General features: G+C 47.8%; 1 protein-coding gene across 6 annotated transcripts in view; it reads right to left on the reverse strand.

Annotated features, from left to right (window-relative positions):
• LOC135530360 (MHC class II regulatory factor RFX1-like) overlaps positions 1–20,000 on the reverse strand; it is a 35,802-nt gene that overhangs the window by 5,323 nt on the left and 10,479 nt on the right. For 4 of the 6 annotated variants that reach the window (XM_064958691.1, XM_064958689.1, XM_064958687.1 and 1 more), the window contains exons 5-14: positions 19,840–20,000; positions 19,559–19,764; positions 16,340–16,459; positions 15,716–15,837; positions 12,669–12,787; positions 11,642–11,745; positions 11,412–11,563; positions 8,502–8,599; positions 8,064–8,213; positions 5,613–5,824 (exon numbers count right to left, since the gene is read on the reverse strand). The exon at positions 19,840–20,000 is cut by the window's right edge and continues 83 nt beyond it. In XM_064958691.1, coding sequence (XP_064814763.1) covers positions 5,613–5,824; positions 8,064–8,213; positions 8,502–8,599; positions 11,412–11,563; positions 11,642–11,745; positions 12,669–12,787; positions 15,716–15,837; positions 16,340–16,459; positions 19,559–19,764; positions 19,840–20,000 — 1,444 coding nt within the window. The remainder of the gene's footprint in view (positions 1–5,612; positions 5,825–8,063; positions 8,214–8,501; positions 8,600–11,411; positions 11,564–11,641; positions 11,746–12,668; positions 12,788–15,715; positions 15,838–16,339; positions 16,460–19,558; positions 19,765–19,839) is intronic. The other 2 variants (XM_064958690.1, XM_064958688.1) reach the window with 1 other exon arrangement.

Raw genomic sequence — 20,000 nt, forward strand, 5'->3', positions numbered from 1 at the left:
AGGGCAGGTCAGTAACCAAATGATTTTACTGTGCCCAGTCGCACACAGACTTTTATGGTCACACAAGTTGCCACCGGTGGATTCAAAATGAGTCGCCTAACAATTATTCACATTGCCCCAGGTACATTTGCAACCAAATTATTTTTCTGTGAGAAATCAATAATAGTTGCACTCATAGGATAACAGTCAGCAATTGACAGTGAGCAATGAGCAAGATAAGCATAGACGGGAAGTTGACAATAGCTTATTATTAGTGTAAATAAATTGTATTTCTATGGTTGCAGTCCTCAAAGATTGAATTGCATTGAATATAATTAATCACCATGGTACTGGGGGGGTAGAGAGAGACAGGTCTCTAATCACCATGGTACTGGGGGGGTAGAGAGAGACAGGTCTCTAATCACCATGGAACTGGGGAGGTAGAGAGAGACAGGTCTCTAATCACCATGGTACTGGGGGGGTAGAGAGAGACAGGTCTCTAATCACCATGGAACTGGGGGGGGAGAGAGAGACAGGTCTCGAATCACCATGGAACTGGGGGGTAGAGAGAGACAGGTCTCTAATCACCATGGAACTGGGGGGAGAGAGAGACAGGTCTCGAATCACCATGGAACTGGGGGGTAGAGAGAGACGGGTCTCTAATCACCATGGAACTGGGGGTAGAGAGAGACAGGTCTCGAATCACCATGGAACTGGGGGGGGGGGGAGAGAGACAGGTCTCTAATCACCATGGAACTGGGGGGTAGAGAGAGACAGGTCTCTAATCACCATGGAACTGGGGGGTAGAGAGAGACAGGTCTCTAATCACCATGGAACTGGGGGGTAGAGAGAGACAGGTCTCTAATCACCGTGGTACTGGGGGTAGAGAGAGACAGGTCTCGAATCACCGTGGAACTGGGGGGTAGAGAGAGACAGGTCTCGAATCACCGTGGTACTGGGGGGGTAGAGAGAGACAGGTCTCGAATCACCGTGGTACTGGGGGGGTAGAGAGAGACAGGTCTCGAATCACCATGGAACTGGGGGGGTAGAGAGAGACAGGTCTCTAATCACCGTGGTACTGGGGGTAGAGAGAGACAGGTCTCAAATCACCATGGAACTGGGGGGTAGAGAGAGACAGGTCTCGAATCACCGTGGTACTGGGGGGTAGAGAGAGACAGGTCTCGAATCACCGTGGTACTGGGGGGTAGAGAGAGACAGGTCTCGAATCACCATGGAACTGGGGGGTAGAGAGAGACAGGTCTCTAATCACCATGGAACTGGGGGATAGAGAGAGACAGGTCTCTAATCACCATGGAACTGGGGGGGGTAGAGAGAGACAGGTCTCTAATCACCATGGAACTGGGGGGTAGAGAGAGACAGGTCTCTAATCACCATGGAACTGGGGGGTAGAAAGAGACAGGTCTCTAATCACCGTGGTACTGGGGGGTAGAGAGAGACAGGTCTCGAATCACCATGGAACTGGGGGGTAGAGAGAGACAGGTCTCGAATCACCGTGGTACTGGGGGGTAGAGAGAGACAGGTCTCGAATCACCGTGGTACTGGGGGGTAGAGAGAGACAGGTCTCGAATCACCATGGAACTGGGGGGTAGAGAGAGACAGGTCTCTAATCACCATGGAACTGGGGAGGTAGAGAGAGACAGGTCTCGAATCACCGTGGTACTGGGGGTAGAGAGAGACAGGTCTCGAATCACCATGGAACTGGGGGGGAGAGAGACAGGTCTCGAATCACCGTGGTACTGGGGGGGTAGAGAGACAAGTCTCTAATCACCATGGAACTGGGGGGGGGGAGACAGGTCTCTAATCACCATGGTACTGGGGGGTAGAGAGAGACAGGTCTCTAATCACCATGGAACTGGGGAGGTAGAGAGAAACAGGTCTCGAATCACCATGGAACTGGGGGGGGGGGGGGAGAGAGAGACAGGTCTCTAATCACCATGGAACTGGGGAGGTAGAGAGAGACAGGTCTCGAATCACCGTGGTACTGGGGGGGTAGAGAGAGACAGGTCTCGAATCACCATGGAACTGGGGGGTAGAGAGAGACAGGTCTCTAATCACCATGGAACTGGGGGGAGAGAGACAGGTCTCTAATCACCATGGAACTGGGGAGGGGGTAGAGAGAGACAGGTCTCGAATCACCGTGGTACTGGGGGGGGGAGACAGGTCTCTAATCACCATGGAACTGGGGGGTAGAGAGACAAGTCTCTAATCACCATGGAACTGGGGGGGGAGACAGGTCTCTAATCACCATGGAACTGGGGGGTAGAGAGAGACAGGTCTCTAATCACCACCATGGAACTGGGGGGGGAGAGACAGGTCTCTAATCACCATGGAACTGGGGGGTAGAGAGACAAGTCTCTAATCACCATGGAACTGGGGGGGGAGACAGGTCTCTAATCACCATGGAACTGGGGGTAGAGAGAGACAGGTCTCTAATCACCATGGAACTGGGGGGTAGAGAGAGACAGGTCTCTAATCACCATGGAACTGGGGGGGAGAGAGAGACAGGTCTCTAATCACCGTGGTACTGGGGGGGTAGAGAGAGACAGGTCTCTAATCACCATGGACTGGGGAGGGGGGTAGAGAGAGACAGGTCTCGAATCACCATGGAACTGGGGGGTAGAGAGAGACAGGTCTCTAATCACCATGGAACTGGGGGGGGTAGAGAGAGACAGGTCTCTAATCACCGTGGTACTGGGGGGTAGAGAGAGACAGGTCTCTAATCACCATGGAACTGGGGGGTAGAGAGAGACAGGTCTCTAATCACCATGGAACTGGGGGGTAGAGAGAGACAGGTCTCTAATCACCATGGAACTGGGGGGTAGAGAGAGACAGGTCTCTAATCACCATGGAACTGGGGGGTAGAGAGAGACAGGTCTCTAATCACCATGGAACTGGGGGGGGGTAGGGAGAGACAGGTCTCTAATCACCATGGAACTGGGGGGTAGAGAGAGACAGGTCTCTAATCACCATGGAACTGGGGGGTAGAGAGAGACAGGTCTCTAATCACCATGGAACTGGGGGGTAGAAAGAGACAGGTCTCTAATCACCGTGGTACTGGGGGGTAGAGAGAGACAGGTCTCGAATCACCATGGAACTGGGGGGTAGAGAGAGACAGGTCTCGAATCACCGTGGTACTGGGGGGGAGAGAGAGACAGGTCTCGAATCACCATGGAACTGGGGGTAGAGAGAGACAGGTCTCTAATCACCATGGAACTGGGGAGGTAGAGAGAGACAGGTCTCGAATCACCGTGGTACTGGGGGGTAGAGAGAGACAGGTCTCGAATCACCATGGAACTGGGGGTAGAGAGAGACAGGTCTCTCATCACCATGGAACTGGGGGGGGAGAGAGACAGGTCTCTAATCACCGTGGTACTGGGGGGTAGAGAGACAAGTCTCTAATCACCATGGAACTGGGGGGGGAGACAGGTCTCTAATCACCATGGAACTGGGGAGGTAGAGAGAAACAGGTCTCGAATCACCATGGAACTGGGGGGGAGAGAGAGACAGGTCTCGAATCACCATGGAACTGGGGGGGTAGAGAGAGACAGGTCTCTAATCACCATGGAACTGGGGAGGTAGAGAGAGACAGGTCTCGAATCACCGTGGTACTGGGGGGGTAGAGAGAGACAGGTCTCGAATCACCATGGAACTGGGGGTAGAGAGAGACAGGTCTCTCATCACCATGGAACTGGGGGAGAGAGACAGGTCTCTAATCACCATGGAACTGGGGAGGGGGGTAGAGAGAGACAGGTCTCGAATCACCGTGGTACTGGGGGGGGGGAGACAGGTCTCTAATCACCATGGAACTGGGGGGTAGAGAGACAAGTCTCTAATCACCATGGAACTGGGGGGGGGAGACAGGTCTCTAATCACCATGGAACTGGGGGTAGAGAGAGACAGGTCTCTAATCACCATGGAACTGGGGGGGGGAGAGACAGGTCTCTAATCACCATGGAACTGGGGGGTAGAGAGACAAGTCTCTAATCACCATGGAACTGGGGGGGTAGAGAGAGACAGGTCTCTAATCACCATGGAACTGGGGGGGGGTAGAAAGAGACAGGTCTCTAATCACCGTGGTACTGGGGGGTAGAGAGAGACAGGTCTCGAATCACCATGGAACTGGGGGGGTAGAGAGAGACAGGTCTCGAATCACCGTGGTACTGGGGGGTAGAGAGAGACAGGTCTCGAATCACCGTGGTACTGGGGGGGTAGAGAGAGACAGGTCTCGAATCACCATGGAACTGGGGGGGTAGAGAGACAGGTCTCTAATCACCATGGAACTGGGGAGGTAGAGAGAGACAGGTCTCGAATCACCGTGGTACTGGGGGGGGTAGAGAGAGACAGGTCTCGAATCACCATGGAACTGGGGGGGGGAGACAGGTCTCTAATCACCATGGAACTGGGGGTAGAGAGAGACAGGTCTCTAATCACCATGGAACTGGGGGGGAGAGACAGGTCTCTAATCACCATGGAACTGGGGGGTAGAGAGAGACAGGTCTCTAATCACCATGGAACTGGGGGGGAGAGACAGGTCTCTAAACACCATGGAACTGGGGGGGTAGAGAGAGACAGGTCTCAAATCAACATAGAACTGGGGGGGGGAGACAGGTCTCTAATCACCATGGAACTGGGGGGTAGAGAGAGACAGGTCTCTAATCACCATGGAACTGGGGGGTAGAGAGAGACAGGTCTCTAATCACCATGGAACTGGGGGGTAGAGAGAGACAGGTCTCTAATCGCCGTGGTACTGGGGGGTAGAGAGAGACAGGTCTCTAATCACCATGGACTGGGGAGGGGGTAGAGAGAGACAGGTCTCGAATCACCATGGAACTGGGGGGTAGAGAGAGACAGGTCTCTAATCACCATGGAACTGGGGGGTAGAGAGAGACAGGTCTCTAATCACCGTGGTACTGGGGGGTAGAGAGAGACAGGTCTCTAATCACCATGGAACTGGGGGTAGAGAGAGACAGGTCTCTAATCACCATGGAACTGGGGGGGGTAGAGAGAGACAGGTCTCTAATCACCATGGAACTGGGGGGTAGAGAGAGACAGGTCTCTAATCACCATGGAACTGGGGGGTAGAGAGAGACAGGTCTCGAATCACCATGGAACTGGGGGGTAGAGAGAGACAGGTCTCTAATCACCATGGAACTGGGGGGTAGAGAGAGACAGGTCTCTAATCACCATGGAACTGGGGGGTAGAGAGAGACAGGTCTCTAATCACCATGGAACTGGGGGGTAGAGAGAGACAGGTCTCTAATCACCATGGAACTGGGGGGTAGAGAGCGACAGGTCTCTAATCACCATGGAACTGGGGGGTAGAGAGAGACAGGTCTCTAATCACCATGGAACTGGGGGGGTAGAGAGAGACAGGTCTCTAATCACCATGGAACTGGGGGGGTAGAGAGAGACAGGTCTCTAATCACCATGGAACTGGGGGGTAGAGAGAGACAGGTCTCTAATCACCATGGAACTGGGGGGGTAGAGAGAGACAGGTCTCTAATCACCATGGAACTGAAGGGGGGGAGGGACAAGAAGAGGAGGGGAAACATTCAAATCAAAGAGCCATTGATGCTCACTTTCTCTGACTTCAAAACATCCTCTTCTCTCACCTGTAGAAGCTCCACCGCAGCAGGAAGAGCTTGGCAGCCTGAGGGAAGGCTGCAGGGCTGTGTGGGTAGGGCTTTAGGACCTGGGAGACCACGCCGTCCAGCCAGGCAGCCCACTGCTCCAGAGAGTTATGTTGTTGTAATGTCTGCTTGAAGTCCTGCTCCAACCTCTGGATCACACCATCCTCACAACCACACACCCACGACGCCTGTTCCTACAGGGGGGAGAGAGAGACAGGAGTATAGGATCACACCATCCTCACAACCACGACGCCTGTTCCTACAGGGGAGAGAGAGAGACAGCAGTATAGGATCACACCATCCTCACAACCACGACGCCTGTTCCTACAGGGGAGAGAGAGAGACAGCAGTATAGGATCACACCATCCTCACAACCACGACGCCTGTTCCTACAGAGGGGGGGGGGAGAGAGAGAGAGAGAGAGAGGTAGTGGTTTAAAGGTATCCAGACAGAGAGAGAGAGAGAGAGAGGTAGTGGTTAAAAGGTATCCAGACAGACAGAGAGAGGTAGTGGTTTAAAGGTATCCAGACAGAGAGAGAGAGAGAGAGAGAGGGGTAGTGGTTTAAAGGTATCCAGACAGAGAGAGAGAGAGAGGTAGTGGTTTAAAGGTATCCAGACAGAGAGAGAGAGAGAGAGAGGTAGTGGTTTAAAGGTATCCAGACAGAGAGAGAGAGAGAGAGGTAGTGGTTTAAAGGTATCCAGACAGAGAGAGAGAGAGGGGTAGTGGTTAGAAGGTATCCAGACAGAGAGAGAGAGAGGTAGTGGTTAAAAGGTATCCAGACAGACAGAGAGAGAGGTAGTGGTTAAAAGGTATCCAGACAGAGAGAGAGAGAGAGGTAGTGGTTAGAAGGTATCCAGACAGAGAGAGAGAGAGGTAGTGGTTAAAAGGTATCCAGACAGAGAGAGGTAGTGGTTAGAAGGTATCCAGACAGAGATAGGTAGTGGTTAGAAGGTATCCAGACAGAGAGAGAGGTAGTGGTTAAAAGGTATCCAGACAGACAGAGAGAGAGGTAGTGGTTAAAAGGTATCCAGACAGACAGAGAGAGAGGTAGTGGTTTAAAGGTATCCAGACAGAGAGAGAGAGAGAGGTAGTGGTTTAAAGGTATCCAGACAGAGAGAGAGAGAGAGGTAGTGGTTTAAAGGTATCCAGACAGAGAGAGAGAGAGAGGTAGTGGTTTAAAGGTATCCAGACAGAGAGAGAGAGAGAGAGAGAGAGGTAGTGGTTTAAAGGTATCCAGACAGAGAGAGAGAGAGAGAGGGGTAGTGGTTAGAAGGTATCCAGACAGAGAGAGAGAGAGAGGTAGTGGTTAAAAGGTATCCAGACAGACAGAGAGAGAGGTAGTGGTTAAAAGGTATCCAGACAGAGAGAGAGAGAGAGAGGTAGTGGTTAGAAGGTATCCAGACAGAGAGAGAGAGAGGTAGTGGTTAAAAGGTATCCAGACAGAGAGAGGTAGTGGTTAGAAGGTATCCAGACAGAGAGAGGTAGTGGTTAGAAGGTATCCAGACAGAGAGAGAGGTAGTGGTTAAAAGGTATCCAGACAGACAGAGAGAGAGGTAGTGGTTAAAAGGTATCCAGACAGACAGAGAGAGAGGTAGTGGTTAAAAGGTATCCAGACAGACAGAGAGAGAGGTAGTGGTTAGAAGGTATCCAGACAGAGAGAGAGAGAGGTAGTGGTTAAAAGGTATCCAGACAGAGAGAGGTAGTGGTTAGAAGGTATCCAGACAGAGAGAGGGGTAGTGGTTAAAAGGTATCCAGACAGAGAGAGAGGTAGTGGTTTAAAGGTATCCAGACAGAGAGAGAGAGAGGTAGTGGTTAAAAGGTATCCAGACAGAGAGAGGGGTAGTGGTTAAAGGTATCCAGACAGAGAGAGAGGTAGTGGTTTAAAGGTATCCAGACAGAGAGAGAGAGAGGTAGTGGTTAAAAGGTATCCAGACAGAGAGAGGTAGTGGTTAGAAGGTATCCAGACAGAGAGAGGGGTAGTGGTTAAAAGGTATCCAGACAGAGAGAGAGGTAGTGGTTTAAAGGTATCCAGACAGAGAGAGAGAGAGGTAGTGGTTAAAAGGTATCCAGACAGAGAGAGAGAGAGGGGTAGTGGTTTAAAGGTATCCAGACAGAGAGAGAGGTAGTGGTTAGAAGGTATCCAGACAGAGAGAGAGAGAGAGGTAGTGGTTTAAAGGTATCCAGACAGAGAGAGAGAGAGGTAGTGGTTAAAAGGTACCCAGACAGAGAGAGAGGTAGTGGTTAGAAGGTATCCAGACAGAGAGAGGTAGTGGTTAGACGGTATCCAGACAGAGAGAGAGGTAGTGGTTTAAAGGTATCCAGACAGAGAGAGGTAGTGGTTAAAAGGTACCCAGACAGAGAGAGAGGTAGTGGTTAAAAGGTATCCAGACAGAGAGAGAGGTAGTGGTTAGAAGGTATCCAGACAGATGTACCTGCACGTTAGTGAAGTCAACTCTGTTGAGGTCACTCAGCATCTGATTGATCTGGGCGGTGTTCTGGAGGACGGCCCTGGCTGCCTGGGCCAGGTGGTTTAGACTGGTGTAGCGACGCAGCGTCTGGGCAAACGCTCCTGCACACATCACCTGGAGGGGAGGAGAGGGAGACAGGAGGGGAGGAGGGGGAGAGAGGAGGAGGAGGGGGAGATGGGAGAGAGGAGGGGAGACGGAAGGAGGGAGAGAGGAGGAAGAGGGGGAGACAGGAGGAGGAGGGGGAGACAGGAGGAGACGAGGGGAGGAGGGAGAGACTGGGAGGAGGGAGAGACGGGAGAGAGGAGGGAGAGACGGGAGACGGGGGAGAGGGAATGTAGTTTTCTGGAAGAGTGTTTGTATGTGTGTGTGTGTGTGTGTGTGTGTGTGTGTGAGACATCACACCTTCATGCGGACCATCTCCTCTGGTATGTTCATCATGGCGCTTGTCAGCCAGCTCTCTAGACTCTTGGCAAAGTTACGGATGGCTTGAGTTAAGGCACCTGACAGAGAGAGAGAGATGGAGACAGAGAGGGAGGGAAAGGAGAGAGAAACGTAGCTCGTCATATGTCTTATATGTCATGTTGTGTAGATCTAATGTCATGTTGTGTAGCCCTAACGGCATGTTGTGCAGCTCTAATGGCATGTTGTGCAGCTCTAATGGCATGTTGTGCAGCTCTAATGGCATGTTGTGCAGCTCTAATGGCATGTTGTGCAGCTCTAAGGTCATGTAGTGCAGCTCTGAGGTCATGTTGTGCAGCTCTAAGGTCATGTTGTGCAGCTCTAATGTTATGTAGCTCTAAGGTCATGTTGTGCAGCTCTAAGGTCATGTTGTGCAGCTCTAAGGTCATGTTGTGCAGCTCTAAGGTCATGTTGTGCAGCTCTAAGGTCATGTTGTGCAGCTCTAAGGTCATGTAGTGCAGCTCTAAGGTCATGTAGTGCAGCTCTAAGGTCATGTTGTGCAGCTCTAAGGTCATGTTGTGCAGCTCTAAGGTCATGTAGTGCAGCTCTAAGGTCATGTTGTGCAGCTCTAATGTTATGTAGCTCTAAGGTCATGTTGTGCAACTCTAAGGTCATGTTGTGCAGCTCTGAGGTCATGTTGTGCAGCTCTGAGGTCATGTTGTGCAGCTCTGAGGTCATGTTGTGCAGCTCTGAGGTCATGTTGTGCAGCTCTAAGGTCATGTTGTGCAGCTCTAATGTTATGTAGCTCTAAGGTCATGTAGTGCAGCTCTAAGGTCATGTTGTGCAGCTCTGAGGTCATGTTGTGCAGCTCTAAGGTCATGTTGTGCAGCTCTAAGGTCATGTTGTGCAGCTCTAAGGTCATGTTGTGCAGCTCTAAGGTCATGTTGTGCAGCTCTAAGGTCATGTTGTGCAACTCTAAGGTCATGTTGTGCAGCTCTGAGGTCATGTTGTGCAGCTCTGAGGTCATGTTGTGCAGCTCTAAGGTCATGTAGTGCAGCTCTAAGGTCATGTTGTGCAGCTCTAATGTTATGTAGCTCTAAGGTCATGTTGTGCAACTCTAAGGTCATGTTGTGCAGCTCTGAGGTCATGTTGTGCAGCTCTAAGGTCATGTTGTGCAGCTCTAAGGTCATGTTGTGCAGCTCTAAGGTCATGTTGTGCAGCTCTAAGGTCATGTTGTGCAGCTCTAAGGTCATGTTGTGCAGCTCTAAGGTCATGTTGTGTAGCTCTGAGGTCATGTTGTGCAGCTCTGAGGTCATGTTGTGCAGCTCTGAGGTCATGTTGTGCAGCTCTGAGGTCATGTTGTGCAGCTCTAATGTTATGTAGCTCTAAGGTCATGTTGTGCAGCTCTAAGGTCATGTTGTGCAGCTCTAAGGTCATGTTGTGCAGCTCTAAGGTCATGTTGTGCAGCTCTAAGGTCATGTTGTGCAGCTCTAAGGTCATGTGCAGCTCTAAGGTCATGTTGTGCAGCTCTGAGGTCATGTTGTGCAGCTCTAAGGTCATGTTGTGCAGCTCTAATGTTATGCAGCTCTAAGGTCATGTTGTGCAGCTCTAAGGTCATGTTGTGCAGCTCTAAGGTCATGTTGTGCAGCTCTAAGGTCATGTTGTGCAGCTCTAAGGTCATGTTGTGCAGCTCTAAGGTCATGTTGTGCAGCTCTAAGGTCATGTTGTGCAGCTCTAAGGTCATGTAGTGCAGCTCTAAGGTCATGTTGTGCAGCTCTAAGGTCATGTTGTGCAGCTCTAAGGTCATGTTGTGCAGCTCTAAGGTCATGTTGTGCAGCTCTAAGGTCATGTTGTGTAGCTCTAACGGCATGTTGTGTAGATCTAATGGCATGTTGTGTAGATCTAATGGCATGTAGCTCTAACGGCATGTTGTGCAGCTCTAAGGTCATGTTGTGCAGCTCTAATGTTATGTAGCCCTAAGGTCATGTTGTGCAGCTCTAATGTTATGTAGCCCTAAGGTCATGTTGTGCAGCCCTAAGGTCATGTTGTGCAGCTCTAAGGTCATGTTGTGCAGCTCTAAGGTCATGTTGTGCAGCTCTGAGGTCATGTTGTGCAGCTCTGAGGTCATGTTGTGCAGCTCTGAGGTCATGTTGTGCAGCTCTGAGGTCATGTTGTGCAGCTCTAAGGTCATGTTGTGCAGCTCTAAGGTCATGTTGTGCAGCTCTAAGGTCATGTTGTGTAGCTCTAACGGCATGTTGTGTAGATCTAATGGCATGTTGTGTAGATCTAATGGCATGTAGCTCTAACGGCATGTTGTGCAGCTCTAAGGTCATGTTGTGCAGCTCTAAGGTCATGTTGTGCAGCTCTAATGTTATGTAGCCCTAAGGTCATGTCGTGCAGCCCTAAGGTCATGTTGTGCAGCTCTAAGGTCATGTTGTGCAGCTCTAATGGCATGTTGTGCAGCTCTAATGGCATGTTGTGCAGCTCTAATGGCATGTTGTGCAGCTCTAAGGTCATGTAGTGCAGCTCTGAGGTCATGTTGTGCAGCTCTAAGGTCATGTTGTGCAGCTCTAATGTTATGTAGCTCTAAGGTCATGTTGTGCAGCTCTAAGGTCATGTTGTGCAGCTCTAAGGTCATGTTGTGCAGCTCTAAGGTCATGTTGTGCAGCTCTAATGTTATGTAGCTCTAAGGTCATGTTGTGCAGCTCTAAGGTCATGTTGTGCAGCTCTAAGGTCATGTTGTGCAGCTCTAAGGTCATGTAGTGCAGCTCTAAGGTCATGTTGTGCAGCTCTAAGGTCATGTAGTGCAGCTCTAAGGTCATGTTGTGCAGCTCTGAGGTCATGTTGTGCAGCTCTGAGGTCATGTTGTGCAGCTCTAAGGTCATGTAGTGCAGCTCTAAGGTCATGACTCACTGGGGATGGGGCGTAATACGTCCGGGATGAGGATCTCCACCAGGGTCTGGTACAGTGTGTTGTCACAGTCTCTGGTCCAGTGAACAACCGGCTGGTACTTACACAGCACCACCAGGTACCACTTAGGTAGACGCTCCTCTGACTCACCATGACTGGAGGCACACACACACACTTTGTTAGATTGTGTGTGCTATAATGTGTGACATGTAGAACGTGTGTGTTTCACTCACACGCTGAGTGTGTCTGCGTCGATGCTCTCGCTGAACCTCCAGAAGGTTTTCCACAGCGTCTCCACCAGAGTGAACTGCAGGTTCACCATCACATCCAGAATGGCCTGCACAGACATGACATAGCACTATGAATGATAAAACACTACATTTGTCTGACATTACACTACATTAGACTGACATCACACCTGTAGACATGACATAGCACTATGAATGATAAAACACTACATTTGTCTGACATTACACTACATTAGACTGACATCACACTACGTAAGAATGATAAAACACTACATTTGTCTGACATAGTATTTTAACAGACATGAAAGATAGAAAGTCATAGCACTACATTAGACAGAGATAGCACTACATTAGACAGAGATAGCACTACATTAGACAGAGATAGCACTACATTAGACTGACAAAGCACTACATTAAGACAGAGATAGCACTACATTAAGACAGACATAGCACTACATTAGACAGACATAGCACTACATTAGACAGACATAGCACTACATTAGACAGACATAGCACTACATTAGACAGACATAGCACTACATTAGACAGACATAGCACTACATTAGACAGACATAGCACTACATTAGACAGAGATTGCACTACATTAGACAGAGATTGCACTACATTAGACAGAGATTGCACTACATTAGACAGAGATAGCACTACATTCGACTGACAAAGCACTACATAAGACAGACATAAACACTACACAAGATTGTCATACATTTTCATTACACTACAATAGACTAACACACCATTTCCCAACCCTGGTCCTGGACCTAAAAAACACCTGATTCTACATCTCAACTCATCATCGTTATCGTTAGTGGAATCAAGACAGACATAGCCCTAAATAATAGGCATAAGACTGCCACAAGACTGCCACAAGACTGCCACAACACTTCACAAGACTGCCACAAGACTGCCACAAGACTGCCACAAGACTGCCACAACACTTCACAAGACTGCCACAAGACTGCCACAAGCCAGCAGTGCGTAGTAGACTGTTTACCTCACAGTGTTCCCTGTAGAGCTGTTGGAAGGCTGCGATGTGTTCTGGAACGATCCCATCAGGAAGAGGTCTGTCCTGCAGATCCAACTCTGGGAACTCAGGCAGCGCCCGCGACGCGTCTGGACAACAACAACGGTGACATTGCTGTGTTATTATGTGTGGAATTACATGTTGATGATTTACAATGTGTTGATCTGTGTGCTTCACATTGGTTCAGTATGTTTCCTAGCATTGTTTATGCCATTATTTACATACGGAGACATTCTTGTTACTAGATGTGTGTGTGTGTGTGTGTGTGTGTGTGTGTGTGTGTGTGTGTGTGTGTGTGTGTGTGTGTGTGCGTGCGTGTGTCTGCGTGTGATGCACATTTCGGTAAATTCTTCTGCCGACTAACCGACCCGACCCTCTTTAACCGGTCAACAAACGGAACTAGGAGGAGAAATCTCATAGCAACTAGGATGACAATACGACTAGGACGGGATGACAATACGACGGGATGATAATACGACTAGGACGGGATGATAATACGACTAGGACGGGATGACAATACGACTAGGACGGGATGACAATACGACTAGGACGGGATGACAATACGACTAGGACGGGATGACAATACGACTAGGACGGGATGACGGGATGATACGACTAGGACGGGATGACAATACGACTGGGGACGGGATGACAATACGACTAGGACGGGATGACAATACGACTAGGACGGGATGACAATACGACTAGGACGGGATGACAATACGACTAGGACGGGATGACAATACGACTAGGACGGGATGACAATACGACTAGGACGGGATGACAATACGACTAGGACGGGATGACAATACGACTAGGACGGGATGATAATACGACTAGGACGGGATGACAATACGACTAGGACGGGATGACAATACGACTAGGACGGGATGACAATACGACTAGGACGGGATGATAATACGACTAGGACGGGATGACAATACGACTAGGACGGGATGATAATACGACGGGATGATAATACGACTAGGACGGGATGATAATACGACTAGGACGGGATGATAATACGACTAGGACGGGATGACAATACGACTAGGACGGGATGATAATACGACTAGGACGGGATGATAATACGACTAGGACGGGATGATAATACGACTAGGACGGGATGATAATACGACTAGGACGGGATGACGATACGACTAGGACGGGATGACGATACGACTAGGACGGGATGACGATACGACTAGGACGGGATGACGATACGACTAGGACGGGATGACGATACGACTAGGACGGGATGATAATACGACTAGGATGGATGATAATACGACTAGGATGGATGATAATACGACTACGATGGATGATAATACGACTACGATGGATGATAATACGACGGGATGGATGATAATACGACTAGGACGGGATGATAATACGACTAGGACGGGATGATAATACGACGGGATGATAATACGACTAGGACGGGATGATAATACGACTAGGACGGGATGACAATACGACTAGGACGGGATGATAATACGACTAGGACGGGATGACAATACGACTAGGACGGGATGACAATACGACTAGGACGGGATGATAATACGACTAGGACGGGATGACAATACGACTAGGACGGGATGATAATACGACTAGGACGGGATGACGATACGACTAGGACGGGATGATAATACGACTAGGACGGGATGACAATACGACTAGGACGGGATGACAATACGACTAGGACGGGATGACAATACGACGGGATGATAATACGACTAGGACGGGATGATAATACGACTAGGACGGGATGACAATACGACTAGGACGGGATGATAATACGACTAGGACGGGATGATAATACGACTAGGACGGGATGACAATACGACTAGGACGGGATGATAATACGACTAGGACGGGATGACAATACGACTAGGACGGGATGACAATACGACTAGGACGGGATGATAATACGACTAGGACGGGATGATAATACGACTAGGACGGGATGACAATACGACTAGGACGGGATGACAATACGACTAGGACGGGATGACAATACGACTAGGACGGGATGATAATACGACTAGGACGGGATGATAATACGACTAGGACGGGATGACAATACGACTAGGACGGGATGACAATACGACTAGGACGGGATGATAATACGACTAGGACGGATGATAATACGACGGGATGATAATACGACTAGGACGGGATGACAATACGACTAGGACGGGATGATAATACGACTAGGACGGGATGACAATACGACTAGGACGGGATGATAATACGACGGGATGATAATACGACTAGGACGGGATGACAATACGACTAGGACGGGATGATAATACGACTAGGACGGGATGACAATACGACTAGGACGGGATGACAATACGACTAGGACGGGATGACAATACGACGGGATGACAATACGACTAGGACGGGATGACAATACGACTAGGACGGGATGACAATACGACTAGGATGGTGGCTTTGACTTCTGGGCAACAGAAGAAAATTGGTGTGAAAATCAACAGAACAGGAGAGAAATGCAGGTTAACGGCATCAGGGAGTCCTTATAAAATAATTGCCTCCACATTTCTATAGATTCATTTTGACAAGGCTACTTTGAAGAAAGGCAAGACATGTCTCTTTGTTTGAAGTAAAGTAAAACATTCAGGTTTCAAACAATTCTAGTGCAAAGTGGTTTGTGATTTGCTGACAGCCTGCCTGCGTTGACTGAACCCCAGCACCTTTCACCCCAGCACCCTTCACCCCAGCACCCTCCACCCCAGCACCCTTCACCCCAGCACCCTTCACCCCAGCACCCTTCACCCCAGCACCTTTCACCCCAGCACCCTTCACCCCAGCACCTTTCACCCCAGCACCTTTCACCCCAGCACCTTTCACCCCAGCACCTTTCACCCCAGCACCATCTTTTAGACAGCTCTCGAGCTATTCCGCTCCTCTGTGTGTGTGTGTGTGTGTGTGTGTGTGTGTGTGTGTGTGTGTGTGTGTGTGTGTGTGTGTGTACCTAGTCCTTGTCCACTCACCCAGGAACTGCTGGTATTGTTGCACTTGAGCTGAGATGTCACTGAGCCCCGCCCCCTGCTGCTGCCCCGCCCCCAGAGACACCCCATTGGACATGCCCTCCACCTTCAGAACCGGCTTTACCCTATTGGACAGAACAGTTGTCAAAAGAGAGAGAGAGACAGGAAGAGACAGGAAAGAGACAGAGACAGGAAGAGAGAGAGAGAGAGAGAGAGAGAGACGGGAAGAGAGAGAGAGAGGGAGACAGGAGAGAGAGAGAGAGAGAGAGAGAGAGAGAGAGTGAGACATGAAGACAGGAAGAGAGAGAGAGAGTGAGACAGGAAGAGAGAGGGAGACAGGAAGAGAGAGAGAGAGAGAGAGAGAGACGGGAAGAGGGAGAGGGAGACGGGGAGAGAGAGAGAGGAAGACAGGAAGACAGGAAGAGGGAGAGAGACAGGAAGAGAGAGAGAGAGGAAGACAGGAAGAGAGAGAGAGGAAGACAGGAAGAGAGAGAGAGAGGAAGACAGGAAGAGAGAGAGAGAGGAAGACAGAGAGAGGAAGACAGGAAGAGAGAGAGAGAGGAAGAGAGAGAGAGACAAGAAGAGAGAGAGAGAGAGAGAGACAGGAAGAGAGAGACACCCCCCTACCTGTGTTTCTGAGAGAAGGGTTGCTGTCTCAAGGCGAGGTGCTGCTGGTCGTCTATCAGACGGAGCAGAGAGGAGGTGGCCTTGATACGGAGACCATAGTAGTGGTACTTTGAGTTCCCTCTGAGACACACAGGCATCTGATTATTACATGACATTTACCGGAGCTGCCGCTGCCGCTACGGAACCGGTGTGTTATATACAGTTGAAGTCGGACTTAGGTTGGAGTCATTAAAACACTTTTTTCAACCACTCCACAAATGTCTAAAAATGTTATTTCACCTTTTCACAGTTACACCAGCTCTGTCAGGAGGAATGGGCCAAAATTCACACAACTTATTGTGGGAGGCTACCTGAAATGTTTGACCCAAGTTAAACAATTTAAAGGCAATGCTGCCAAATACTACTTGAGTGTATGTAAACTTCTGACCCACTGGGAATGTGATGAAAGAAATAAAAGCTTAAATAAATAATTCTCTCTACTATTATTCTGCCATTTCACATTCATAAAATAAAGTGGTGATCCTAACTGACCTAAAACAGGGAATTCCTTACTAGGGTTAAATGTCAGGAATTGTGAAAAAACTGAGTTTAAATGTATTTGACTAAGGTGTATGTAAACTTCTAACTTCAACTGTAGACGTGTGTGTTATGTAGACGTGTGTGTTATGTAGACGTGTGTGTTATGTAGACGTGTGTGTTATGTAGACGTGTGTGTTATGTAGACGTGTGTGTTATGTAGACGTGTGTGTTATGTAGACGTGTGTGTTATGTAGACGTGTGTGTTATGTAGACATGTGTGTTATATAGATGTGTGTATAGTGTACATACCGTGTGTTATATAGATGTGTGTTATATAGATGTGTGTATAGTGTACATACCGTGTGTTATATAGATGTGTGTTATATAGATGTGTGTATAGTGTACATACCGTGTGTTATATAGATGTGTGTATAGTGTACATACCGTGTGTTATATAGATGTGTATAGTGTACATACCGTGTGTTATATAGATGTGTGTATAGTGTACATACCGTGTGTTATATAGATGTGTGTATAGTGTACATACCGTGTGTTATATAGATGTGTGTTATATAGATGTGTGTATAGTGTACATACCGTGTGTTATATAGATGTGTGTATATTGTACATACCGTGTGTTATATAGATGTGTGTATATTGTACATACCGTGTGTTATATAGATGTGTGTATAGTGTACATACCGTGTGTTATATAGATGTGTGTATAGTGTACATACCGTGTGTTATATAGATGTGTGTATAGTGTACATACCGTGTGTTATATAGATGTGTGTATAGTGTACATACCGTGTGTTATATAGATGTGTGTATAGTGTACATACCGTGTGTTATATAGATGTGTGTAGTGTACATACCGTGTGTTATATAGATGTGTGTAGTGTACATACCGTGTGTTATATAGATGTGTGTAGTGTACATACCGTGTGTTATATAGATGTGTGTAGTGTACATACCGTGTGTTATATAGATGTGTGTAGTGTACATACCGTGTGTTATATAGATGTGTGTAGTGTACATACCGTGTGTTATATAGATGTGTATAGTGTACATACCGTGTGTTATATAGATGTGTGTACAGTGTACATACCGTGTGTTATATAGATGTGTGTATAGTGTACATACCGTGTGTTATATAGATGTGTGTTATATAGATGTGTGTATAGTGTACATACTGTGTGTTATATAGATGTGTGTATAGTGTACATACCGTGTGTTATATAGATGTGTGTAGTGTACATACCGTGTGTTATATAGATGTGTGTATAGTGTACATACCGTGTGTTATATAGATGTGTGTATAGTGTACATACCGTGTGTTATATAGATGTGTGTAGTGTACATACCGTGTGTTATATAGATGTGTGTAGTGTACATACCGTGTGTTATATAGATGTGTGCATAGTGTACATACCGTGTGTTATATAGATGTGTATAGTGTACATACCGTGTGTTATATAGATGTGTGTATAGTGTACATACCGTGTGTTATATAGATGTGTTATATAGATGTGTGTGTAGTGTACATACCGTGTGTTATATAGATGTGTGTATAGTGTACATACCGTGTGTTATATAGATGTGTTATATAGATGTGTGTACAGTGTACATACCGTGTGTTATATAGATGTGTGTATAGTGTACATACCGTGTGTTATATAGATGTGTGTTATATAGATGTGTGTATAGTGTACATACTGTGTGTTATATAGATGTGTGTATAGTGTACATACCGTGTGTTATATAGATGTGTGTAGTGTACATACCGTGTGTTATATAGATGTGTATAGTGTACATACCGTGTGTTATATAGATGTGTTATATAGATGTGTGTATAGTGTACATACCGTGTGTTATATAGATGTGTGTAGTGTACATACCGTGTGTTATATAGATGTGTATAGTGTACATACCGTGTGTTATATAGATGTGTGTATAGTGTACATACCGTGTGTTATATAGATGTGTGTAGTGTACATACCGTGTGTTATATAGATGTGTGTAGTGTACATACCGTGTGTTATATAGATGTGTGCATAGTGTACATACCGTGTGTTATATAGATGTGTATAGTGTACATACCGTGTGTTATATAGATGTGTGTATAGTGTACATACCGTGTGTTATATAGATGTGTTATATAGATGTGTGTGTAGTGTACATACCGTGTGTTATATAGATGTGTGTATAGTGTACATACCGTGTGTTATATAGATGTGTTATATAGATGTGTGTATAGTGTACATACCGTGTGTTATATAGATGTGTGTAGTGTACATACCGTGTGTTATATAGATGTGTATAGTGTACATACCGTGTGTTATATAGATGTGTGCATAGTGTACATACCGTGTGTTATATAGATGTGTATAGTGTACATACCGTGTGTTATATAGATGTGTGTATAGTGTACATACCGTGTGTTATATAGATGTGTTATATAGATGTGTGTGTAGTGTACATACCGTGTGTTATATAGATGTGTGTATAGTGTACATACCGTGTGTTATATAGATGTGTTATATAGATGTGTGTATAGTGTACATACCGTGTGTTATATAGATGTGTGTAGTGTACATACCGTGTGTTATATAGATGTGTATAGTGTACATACCGTGTGTTATATAGATGTGTGTATAGTGTACATACCGTGTGTTATATAGATGTGTGTAGTGTACATACCGTGTGCCCAGGCGTCTGGTCCTCAGCCCCATGAAGACAGATCTGATGAGTTTGCCGAAGGAGGCAGCGTTGACAGGTTCCAGCTTGTGATCCTGACAGTGTAAGAGGTAGTGGCAGTAGAGGGTACAGCGCGGCAGGCTGACCCCCTCTGCCCCCTCGTAGTTATCCAGCAGCCACTGTACCTGGAGGGGGGAGACAGCTGAAGACTAGAGGGATTTGTCCAAATCAACAAACAGTAGTGGTGTTACTATTCACACACACACACACCACCCCCTACTCACTGTGGCGGGGGCTGCCCTGGTGTTGTGACTGGAGTAGTCCCCACCTCCCAATACGTATCCGCCCTGGATGACGTAACCACTCCCACCTCCTCCCGTTGCCGCGGTGACGGAGACCGACTGTGAAGTCACGGAGTTAGTGACCTGTGACCCCGAGGTGGGTG

This window comes from Oncorhynchus masou, unplaced genomic scaffold (genome assembly GCF_036934945.1).
Source record: "Oncorhynchus masou masou isolate Uvic2021 unplaced genomic scaffold, UVic_Omas_1.1 unplaced_scaffold_1324, whole genome shotgun sequence".
In the NCBI taxonomy this organism is placed as follows: domain Eukaryota; kingdom Metazoa; phylum Chordata; class Actinopteri; order Salmoniformes; family Salmonidae; genus Oncorhynchus; species Oncorhynchus masou.